Source organism: Chiloscyllium plagiosum, chromosome 40 (genome assembly GCF_004010195.1).
Source record: "Chiloscyllium plagiosum isolate BGI_BamShark_2017 chromosome 40, ASM401019v2, whole genome shotgun sequence".
NCBI classification, from domain to species: Eukaryota; Metazoa; Chordata; class Chondrichthyes; order Orectolobiformes; family Hemiscylliidae; genus Chiloscyllium; species Chiloscyllium plagiosum.
Window position 1 is genome coordinate 24,194,941 of NC_057749.1, and position 11,245 is coordinate 24,206,185.

An 11,245-nucleotide genomic window follows, 5' to 3' on the forward strand; every position below is an offset into this window, starting at 1 on the left:
GGCGGCCGGGCTTCCCCCCCCCCCCCCCCCCCCCCAACACTGAGGAATCAGGTCCAGCTGATGTGGCGACTCTGGAACGGAGCGGCCGACTTCGGAAAGCTGGTGTTTTTCAAGGCGGGAGGACTGGAAATAGTGCTGACGGGAAGAGGGTGTCTACAGCAACTCCCCATATACGGTGATGGTACCAGTCAAATGTCCCCCAGCAACGAATCAACAGGCTGATGCAGGAAGAAGATTGGCCATAGGATAGGGGCAAGCTTTGACCGCTTCCAAAAAAGTATTAAATGTCTTAAGGAATTCAATCTGCCCCTGAGAAGGACATATTTCTGAGGCTGGGGGTAGGATCCTGTGCAGTTCAGCTCAGCTCCTGAATCAGCTCCGTCTCTCTCTCTCTCTCTCCCTGCAGGCTTCCTGCACACCCTCTCCCTCTTTTTCCAATATTATTTACAAGTATATTTTAGTGCCTTTCTAAACAAAGCTCACCACCGCCAGCAGCCATGGACGCCATTAAGAAAAAGATGCAGATGTTAAAACTGGACAAGGAGAATGCCTTGGACCGAGCTGAACAAGCCGAAGCGGACAAGAAGGCAGCGGAGGACAGGAGCAAGCAGGTTAGCGACTGCGCGGAGGGTTCAAATCCCAGCCCTGACCTTACAGCGTGGAACTGAAAACCTACCCTAAAGGGGGCAACTCCAGTATCTGGAGCCCAATCCCCAGATGTTTATAAACAAGGGATTAAAAAGGCTGTAAAGTATGCAAAAAGAAAAGCGCGTCGATGGTTAACGTGCAGCAATGTCGACTGTAAAATGTGCAAGTTAACCCGCAGATAAACTGTAGACTGAAATGTGCAAAAGTTAACGCTTAAATTGTTAAAATGCAGCATTGTAGACTGTAAAATGTGCTAAATTAATGTGTAGGTAGTTAAAATGCAGCTTTGTAGACCTTAAAATGTGCAAACTTAACGCGCAGATGATTAAAATGCGAGTCTTTTTTTTAAAAACCTTACGGATTTGTAGAAAAAGCATGCTCTTGTCCGATTCTATCCAGATTTGCATCAATGTTAATTTGTTGTGGGGAGGATGGGGCTAATTTGGACCACGGCTTTGTTTGATGGCTCTCTGATGAATTGTCTGTGTAGTTTGAGGATGATGCTTTGCAACTAGAGAAGAAATTGCGAACCGTGGAGGATGAGAGGGATAAGTTTATAGAAGATTTCAACAAGGCGGAAGAGCGGCAGCTGCTGGCGGAGGAGAATGCCACTAAGGTATTGGTGCGAGGTGAATGAACGACTCTTGTAACCTCTTTCTGCTTTTTTTTTCTCTCTCCTCTCTCTGTTTCTGTCTCTCTCTCTCTCACACACACACACGCATGGCTCCACTTCCCACCGACTACGTCGCCTCTGTCTCTTCTCTGTGTCCCTGTGCTGTCTGTCATCTCGCTGCTGCTGCTGCTACCACACACACAACAAAAAAAACAACAAAAACACCGTGCAAACTGCAGCTGGAGGATGAGCTGGTGGCCTTACAGAAGAAACTGAAGGGGACTGAGGATGAACTTGACAAATATTCCGAAGCTCTGAAAGATGCACAGGAGAAGTTGGAACTGGCTGAAAAGAAAGCCACAGATGTGAGTATCAGGCACAGCTTTTCAACCTGTGGAAAATACACTTTTTTTCCCCCCCCTCTCTTTATTTCCTATCTTCCTCATCTTGCATGACAAGTTTCAAAAGCACCCCCACCCCTCACTGATTCTTGTGATCCATTTATATTCTGTTTCACTCAATTCCTCTCCCCAAATGCTTCGGCAGGCAGCTGGATGCCAAGACGACATTAATAATATCCCTTGTAGGTTTAAATCAGGATTAGGTGGTGTGTATGTCCTGAGTAGGTATCTGGGTGTATTTATAGCTCAGTGCTTTATATGGCATGGATATGCACTGGCTTAAGGGAGCTGTCCCTGGGGGAGAGGCACGTATTTGTCCCCTTGTCAAACAAGGCTGTTTAACAAAAAGGGAAATCCACTCGTAACTCAATCTCAGTGCAAACGATCAGGAGCAAAAAAATCTGACTGAGAGATCCCATCAAACGCTCCCACTAAAGACTCTTTTGCAGCGCCCTACAACCAGCGGATCCAATTGACAGGAACCCAAAATCCACTCCCGCCCCAATCTATTTGTAATGCGTTCCGTAAAGGATATTCCTTAAAAGGAAAAGTATGCGGAGTATTCCGAATAGCATTTATATCCCTGGCATTTTGGAGAGCCAATAACCCCGGCTGCTTCAGATAACCACAGTATTAACTTTGCCAAGTTCCATCACCCCTGGGAGCTGTATTAACAAGCGCCACGTGTAAATCCCGCTCCCAGTTCTGAGCTATTTACACTTTATTGTTATGTCCCATAGAACGGGTAACAACATCCCAGACTCCGGTTACTTTATCTACCTCCAGGACGGGCTGCCTCCCCAGTCCGGTCTATTTCAAATCAATCCCCTGTTTTTTTGTTTGTTAAGAGTTTACAGGATCTTTTCCAGCTCTGTGTGATTGTCACTTCTGGAACATTCCCCCAATTATATTTTCAAATTGCTATCATTCAAAAAAAGAAAGGGGAGTTCTATGACCCCCTACTGTCCAATGTGTTCAAGCCCTGAGACTGTCTGAGCTAGGGGGAAGATTCCCTCAAATAAGTTGGGGGGTTTTTTTGGTGAATATCTACGGAAGATAGTTTGTTGCTAACAGCTTCTGGATTATGACAGTTATTCAACGATACAGTTATCAAACTAAGAGGTGAAAAGAATGATGTTTTTCCTTGCTGTACTTTCACTGATGGTGCTGACTTCTCTAGTGTTCGATTTAACTCCCCGCTGGGTTAGTGGACTCAAACCTTCAGTCTAATTTCTCATGTTTGAATCCTGACAGTGGGTAGCGATGGGCAAGAACACCTTGGCACCTGGTAGCCAAGACCCCTCTAATCCTGAGCAAGCGTGTGCCAATGTGCACTGATCCAGGACAGGTGAAGACGTTCATAGGTACCAATTGGGACTTCGAACAGTGGCTGACCTCTCCCTTCACGATCCGGCTGGACTGAGAATACTGCCTTACACCCAGACCACTTACCGATCCCAGGCCTTCCTGTGTTGTATGGTAGTGACTCACTGAGTCGTACGGAAGTTAGTGGAATCAGTTTAATGGGTTGGATTAGCTCAACATTCAGTGTTAGTCGTGGAATTCTGATTGTCAGGGAGCAGGGACTCCTAGGGGAGAAAACAGTCTGATCTCAATTGCTCCTGGACAGACAGAGCACAATCTGATCCCAGGGGCTACAGCACAGAGAGAGAGAAAGAGAGAAAGAGAGAGAGAGAGAGCATGGTGTATTCCCAGGGGCTATAGGAGAGAGAGAGAGAAAGGGAGCTTGGTGTTTTCCCAGGGGCTATAGGACAGAGAGAGAGAAAGAGAGAGAGAAAGAAAGGTGTATTCCTGGGTATGTATTCAAAGAAAGAGAGAGAGAGAGAACACATGGTGTATTCCCACAGGTGCTATAGGACAGAGAGAGAGAGAGAGAGAGAGAGAGAAAGGTGTATTTCCAGGGGATATATTCAGAGAGAGAGAGAGAGAGAGAAAGCACAATGTACACCCCAGAGCTATAGGACGGATAAAGCTCAGTCTAACGTTAGAGGCTACCGTGCAGAGAGTGCAGAATCCGACCTTACCTCAGAAATTATTGGACCAAGTGAGCACAGTCCGATCGCATGGCCAGTACACTGAATGAGTACAATCTGATCCATGGTGCTTAGGCATGATACCACATAGTTTGATCTCAGCGGTTCCAACACAGAGAGTTCAGTTTGATCCCATGAGCAGAGACAGCATAGTCTGATCTGACCCCAAGGGTTGTTGGACTGAACAGCACAGTCTGATCCCAGGGGCCCCAAAACAGAGAGAGAGTCATTGTCCTTTGATTATTCCCTCCTCCTGTGGCTGTGGAAAAATAACTGAGCATCAGGGCTCTGATCCAGTGGGTCAGCTTTTCTTGGGCAGCTCATACCAGCTGTTACCAAGCACTGGTCAGAAACCAGTGCACCCTATTCCAGTGTTAACCATAACCAGTATTGCAGAAAGCTTTAAGTGAGATGAGTGAACATGAACATAACCAGGAGTGACCGTCCTGGCTGATTCCACCCTCACTACAACTCCTCACACCACCTACCCTCCTCCCTCTCCCTAACCCAGCCGAAATCATCCCATACCCAACCAAACCCATTCCCACTAATCATAGGATCATACAGCACGGAAACAGACCCTTCAGTCCAACCAGTCCATGCCGAACTTGATCCCAAACTAAGCTAGTCTTACCTACCTGCCCCTGGCCCATATTCCTCCAAACCCTTCTTATTCATGGACTTATCCAAATACCTTTTAAATGTTGTAACTTTACCTGCATCCACTACTTCCTCAGGAAGTTCATTCCATATGTGAACCACCCTCTGTTAAAAAAAAAATGCCCCTTGTGTCTTTTTTAAATCACTCTCCTTTCACCTTAAAAGTGTACTCTTGGAATTCTTCAATCTAGGGAAGAGATACCTATCATTAACCCGATCTATACCCTTCATGATTTTAAAAATCTCTATAAGGACACCCCTTAACCTCCTACATTCCAGTGAAAAAGCCCTTTCCTTTGTAACTCAAACCTTCCATACCCAGCAACATCCTGGCAAATCTCTTCTAAACCCACTTAATAATATAACAGGGCTGGGAACGCTGACTCTCATTGTACCTCAACACTGTACAGTACATTTATGCAGATTTTTGTGAATGTTTGTGCTTGTCAAGGTGCCAGCTACCAGTGCTGTGGATGTAGGATGCCTGACATGGTGGGCACTCAATGCCAACTCTCAGCACGATGTGGGCACAGACCCCATGAAAAGTAATTCTCGTACTCTGAAAGAAAGAATCTGTTTCCCAAATCACTGTTCACAACCACAGGGCCTTCCATTTGAGAAGCACTTCTGAAACACGGGGAAAAAAAATCAGGAATAGCTGGAGAAACTCAGCATGTCTGGCAGCATCTGTGGAGAGAGAAAACAGAGTTTACATTTCGAGTGACCCTTCTGAAACTTTGTCATTGTTGCAATTGGGAACTATGGCAGACAATTTACACACAACAAGCCCCCACATCCAGCAATGTAATAATGATCAGATAATCTGTTTTTGTGATGTTTAAGGGATCGATATTGGCCAGGAGAATGCTACAGGGCTGTTCTTCCGAATGGGGCAATGGAATCTTTTATGTCCACTCGAGAACAGGCTGGGTTTAACATCCCATTTGAAACAGTACTTCTAATAATGTAGTACTCACTCTGAGCAACAATGAAAATGCTGGTCTAGATTTTGTGTTGGAGAGTGAGCTGACACTCAGGACTGTGCGCATTTCGTGCAGTAGCCAATCTAAACCAGATTACCAACCAAACATTAGTCTGTGCTAAATTTTGTTGAGTTTATGAATCACAGAATTGCTATAGTGCAGAAGGAGGCCATTTGGCCCATCATGCCTGCACTGACTTCCTCAGCATTTTAGCTTAGTACAAAATCCTGCCCTTTCCGCTTAACTCCGTGCATTGTTTTTACTTAAGTAATCTTCCAATGCTCTCTTGAATGCCTCATTTGAACACTTCAAGGCAGTGCATTGCAGACTCTAACTATTCATTATTGAAAAATGAAATGAACTGTCACACAGTACAATGTAGAGACAGGAAGCATTGACTCCCCCAGTCTACATTAAACTGCCCTTATTGCAGAGTTTATTAAATTATATCCATACATAGGATGTGATGGTAAATCACTGACATACCTCCATTTCCATAGCATGATTTTATTGGGATGTGGGTGTTGCTGGCAATGCCAACATTTGTTGCCCATCCTAATTGCCTATGAAGTGACTAGCTGAAAAGTCAGTTTAAGAGCCAGCCACATTGTTATGGTTCTGTGGTAAACCAGACCAAGTCATAGAGTCATAGAGATGTACAGCATGGAAACAGACCCTTCAGTCTAACTTGCCTACGCCAACCAGATATCCTGACCTAATCTAGTCCCATTTGCCAGCACTTGGCCCATATCCCTCTAAACCCATCCTATTCATATACCCACAAGTGGCAGCTATCCTTCCTGAAAGGGATTTGTGACAATTAATAATTATGTGGCTACTACTAGAGACAATGCTTTATGGATACTTCCAAATCAACCTGTTCATTATTATGCTATTATACATCAATGGAGCAGATGATCCTTGAACCCAGTTTTCCTCAGCGAGAGTGGGGACATTTCCAGTATAACACTAGAGCCCCAATAAGATTAGCAGGTCAGGCAGCATCCAAGGAGCAGGAGAATCGACGTTTCGGGCATAAGCCCTTCTTCAGGAATCCTGAAGAAGGGCTTATGCCCGAAACGTCGATTCTCCTGCTCCTTGGATGCTGCCTGACCTGCTGCGCTTTTCCAGCAACACATTTTCAGCTCTGATCTCCAGCATCTGCAGTCCTCACTTTCTCCCCCAATAAGATTAGCTTTATTTCCCAGATTTACGAATTGAACTTAAATTCTACCAGCTGGTGTGCTGGGATTTAAAACCTGCCTCCAGAATTTTAGCTGGAGTCGCTGGATTCTATGTGAAAGTGAGGTGCTGGAGATTAGAGTGGAGAGTGGAGTGCCAATCCTGTGGCATTACTGCTGCCGCAGCAGTCTACATTGGCTCCAAACTGCAGGTTTGAGGTGAATTTTTAATTTGTTTGTTCTGTTTCATTACCCCCACACTACCGCCTATCTGCGGTAGTGCTCAATTTTCCCCCGCACCCATGTTCTGTGTGTGTAGGTTTGAGACAGTGAAAGAGACAAGGTGCACGAATCTTTATTCAATTTCCACCACCAGGAAGAAAAGAAACACCCGAGTGGCCAGTGAGATTTTTTTTTTAATTGATTCGTCGGACATGAGTATCGCTGACTGGGTCAATACTTATTGACTATTATTAGTTGCCTTAGAGAAGGCGGCACAAATCTGCCTTCTTCAACCACTACAGTCCATTTGGTATAAGTAGCCCCCAATGCAATTAGCGAGTTTCAGATTATAACATTATTTCTTACAAATAAGGCGGACATCCATCTCTGCTGAAGAATGGAAAAATAACAGATTTCCTTGTGATTATTACACTGGTTTTGTGAGATTTCGCTGCCGACATTTCCACAGGAGTACTTGATTGATATCAAAAGCCCGGAAATGCCCTGTGCCTGAAATTTCATGCCTTTTCAATTTTAAGTAAATGACTTGAGTGGTGCAGGGTTCGTTTATGAAATATTGAATTCAGCACTTAGGTGATGCATCATTACACTTACAGGATTTTAGAGACCTGTTCTCCAGTAAACACACGTTTAAGATCTTCAGCCGGGTTTATTAGAGTGTCCTTGTGGTGTTTGAATTTGATCAAATTCCAAATCCTCTAATCCTGTAGGTGGCGCGTTCCTGGTGTGAAACACCTTGGAATGTGAAATCGATCAGAATGTCACTTTTGAGGTGTGGCGTCTGCGACCAAATATTTTTTAAAAAAAGAAACTGCACCAAAAATATTGATTTACAAATGCAACCACCCGGAAAGCTGAGAATTTGAACTGAAGACACCTATTTGCATTTTAAAAAAATTCCAACATTCCCCCCTCCCCCCAGCTTCCTGGTGGGGAGGAGAGGGTTAAAAACTAGGCTACTTCCGGTGCTAAGTGCATTTGAAACCGGGAGAGTGGAGATTTTTTTTAAAAAGGGATCTTTTCCCCCCGGTTCCTTTTGATTTTTCAAAACCAAAATCTTTCCCCTCCACCTTTTTTTCAATAGAAGTGGGAGGAGAAGTGAAAGGTGTTGGTGCAGCGGGGGGAGGGAAAGTAAAGGAGATTAGGATGGCCAGTGCGATGTCGGTGGATGCAGTCAGGAGGAAGATTAAAAGCTTACAGGACCAGGCAGATGTGGCGGAAGAAAAAGCAGAGAGGCTGCAGAGGGAAGTGGACGAGGAGCGACAGTGCCGTGAGCAAGTGAGAGCGAATACAATTGAGGGGGAGGAATTGTGGGCATTGGGATCCAGGCGATGGTAACTGTGTAACCTTGGGCTGCAACAGTGTAACCCTCAGCGGGCAACAATGTTACCCTGGGCTGCCACAGTGTAACCCTCAGGCAGGAGGTGGGAAGGAGCTCCCTGCTTCATCTCGAGCCAGCAAAGCGAGCGACGGGCAGGAAGCTGGCCTATTTCCCAGGACCAGACCTACCTGTTTCCTAACGTGACTGGGGATTTACTCGGGTGAGGTTTGTAGGGGAGACACTACTTCAGATTAAAGCACCAACGTGTGTACTGTCTAAAATGTGGCTGAGTCCGTCTGGAAATGCAAGCTATTTTTTCAAAAGAGCTTTCTCTCCCTAATTACAGATCGGAATTTAATTGAAGCTCCCCCACTCCCCATGCCTTGTACTTTAGTTTTCCTTTGAGATTGGAGCTGGCTTCCTAGGTTTTGAAGATTACACTTAATTCAGGAAACTGGTTTATGGAGTGTGGTTTAGTCACTATAATGAGTTCATCCAAAGGTTAAATCAAATCGAGGTGTACATTTAGTTATGGTCTTGTTTCGGGTGGATTTGGGTGGTGAATGACTGGGAGGTGAATCTAGAGTGATGAGTCCTAGATTTCTGATAAATCGGCTGTAAGAAGTCTCTGTGCTTTCCCCTTTGATGTGGTCTGTGCTGTATTTGAAAGGTTGGCTTCAGCTTAATCTCCTTGCGGCTGGCTGTGTAATTCTTTCGCTGTTGGGCAGAACAAAGGAGAGGCAGCCACAGGCCTTAATCAGCTCAACCCAGGGCTGTCTGTTCAAAGCCTCCTGGTTTATCTGAACAAGGGGCCTATCTAAGGCATCTCCTTCCCCCTCAGGCAGTTGCTGGGGATCAAGGATTCCCTGATTTCACTCCTGGGTCCTGGGATGGTTGATAAGTCGAACATGGATTAGCAGACTCTGCCAATGGCAGGCATTGCTTTGAGGGACAGGTTGTAAGGGCACTGACCTGCATACCTCCCATTCTCCCTTTTGGATGTTCCCAACAGGTGTCTCCCAAGCATTCAAGACTTTCACAAATGGATCATCTCCATGTTGGTCACTTACCACGGGGAAGGTAGTCTGACCCCTTTGGGGCCTTTCTGACAGAAATCCCTGAAGTACTTCCAGTATCCCTCTGGGAGTCACTTCCAAGTGGAATTCTGAGTGGAATGGGATATTTTACATTGTTGCATGAGGCACGTGGACAGCATATCCTGCCCCTTGGAGCTGGTTGTGAGTGAATAATGCCTCGATGTTGGGCAAGGTGGTTTGGGATAGGATGTTGCTGATGGGATTCCTTTCTTGCCCCTGGATCAGAGGAATCTTGCAGAAGTCATCCCTGATTTTTGCTGCACCATGACTTTGAGGAGAATTCCTGATGAAGGGCTTGTGCCCAGAATGTTGATTCTCCTGCTCCTCGGATGCTGCCTGGTGTGCTGTGCTTTTCCAGCACCACACCCTCAACAGTGCTTCAAGGGGCTTGCTGTGGGCTGTCCAGGTCTCTGAGGCCTAAAGGAGTGTGAGGTCACAGCTGCCTCTTTAACCTGGTTTGAGATCCTGGTCCTGGAATAATCTCTCGCTCAGTCAGCTCAGCTGGCATGTTGAGGGTAGTGAAAAATGCTGTTGCTAGTGTCTGCCTTCATGGACAGAAAGCTCCCAAGTTCTGGAAAATGGATCATATTTTCCACTGCTGCCGTTTGAGAGTGGCTGGGGTGGGAGGGGGTGTTGGCCTGTGGAAGCTGGTTGGAAGAAGGCCCTTGGTTTTCAAAGCGTTTGGTGAAAGGCCCCTTGTCCTCCAGTTGTTCAGGTCAGGAGCTGACAAATGACCTGGAGCTCTGATTTTTTTTTTACCCCTGAGTGCATACAGATGCAAATATCCCTGGAAACCCTGTCTGCCTCAGTCTGTGTGTTCGCCCCAGTGTCGAGTTAGATTGAAAAGGCCAAACAACAAAACCCCTTGGAGCAGGTAGAATTTCAGCAAGGATTTTGAAACACACTGGAGATTCATAGCTGTGCAATTTCATTTGCTTTATCTGGAAAAGAAATGTTTGGAAATGTGTCTGGGGATACTACAATTGTGCCAATGTCCCAAAGGGAAGACCAGTATGACAGTGGAGACTACAGAGGAGCCTCTCTGCTATCTTGCCGCTATCTTCCCCCTCAACTGCTAGCGCCCAGTGGCTGAGGAATTCCTTACACAGCCACAGTATGGTTTTTATTTTGTCCCTGGAGAGGCATGTAATCTTCGCCTGTAATCTGCTGTAAATTCAAGTAAAGTGCAAGGAACAGTGTTAACTGCTGTACCATTAGCAACCTCTTGGACTGTTGAATGTCTAGTTTAGATGAGGGAGGTTCTTCTCTGCTTTGGCTATCCCTTGAAATTCTGGCTTCGGGCAACTGTCTGTGTGGAGTTTGCACATGCTCCCTGTGTCTTCCTCTGGGTGCTCCTGTTTCCTCCCACAATCCAAAGATGTACAGCTTAGGTGGATTGGCCATGCTAAATTGACCATAGATTTTCAGGGATGTGTAGGTTAGGTGCATTAGTCTGGGGTAAATGTTGGATAGGGTTGGGGAATGGGTCTCGGTGGGTTAGTCTGGGAGGGTCGGTGTGCACTTGTTGGGCTGAAGGGCCTTTTTCCACACTGTGTAGGGATTCTAGGATTCTATGAAATTTGGCACAATCCCTACATATGTTCTGTGATTACTCTCACTACACCACAGACTATATCCATGGAGAATGGGATTAGGTCGAAATTAAGAACAAAGTGATGAAGAAACTCTGCAGGTTTGGCAGCTTGTGTGGAGAGAGAACAGAGTGAACATTTTGAGTCCAGGATGACTTCTCTTCATAATATAGCGACGGTGACTTGTGTTCAATTCCAAATATTAACTCTGTTTCTCTCTATCATCATCAGAAGTCATTCTGGGCTCAGAATTTCAAGTCTGCTTTCTCTCATAGAGTCATAGAGATGTACAGTAGGGAAACAGACCCTTCTGTCCAACCCGTCCATGCCAACCAGATATCCCAACCCAATCTAGTCCCACCTGCCAGCACCCGGCCCATATCCCTCCAAACCCTTCCTATTCATATACCCATCCAAATGCCTCTTAAATGTCGCAATTGTACCAGCCTCCA

General features: G+C 45.7%; 1 protein-coding gene across 5 annotated transcripts in view; it reads left to right on the forward strand.

The window, feature by feature from the left end:
- Nucleotides 1–297: 297 nt before the first annotated feature.
- tpm1 (tropomyosin 1 (alpha)) overlaps nucleotides 298–11,245 on the forward strand; it is a 46,985-nt gene continuing 36,037 nt past the window's right edge. For 2 of the 5 annotated variants that reach the window (XM_043680599.1, XM_043680600.1), the window contains exons 1-2: nucleotides 302–611; nucleotides 1,501–1,626. In XM_043680599.1, the coding sequence (XP_043536534.1) occupies nucleotides 498–611; nucleotides 1,501–1,626 (240 nt within the window). In that variant the 5' untranslated portion in view covers nucleotides 302–497. Of the gene's footprint in view, nucleotides 612–1,138; nucleotides 1,265–1,500; nucleotides 1,627–7,914; nucleotides 8,062–11,245 lie in introns of those variants that run through there. The other 3 variants (XM_043680597.1, XM_043680596.1, XM_043680598.1) reach the window with 3 other exon arrangements.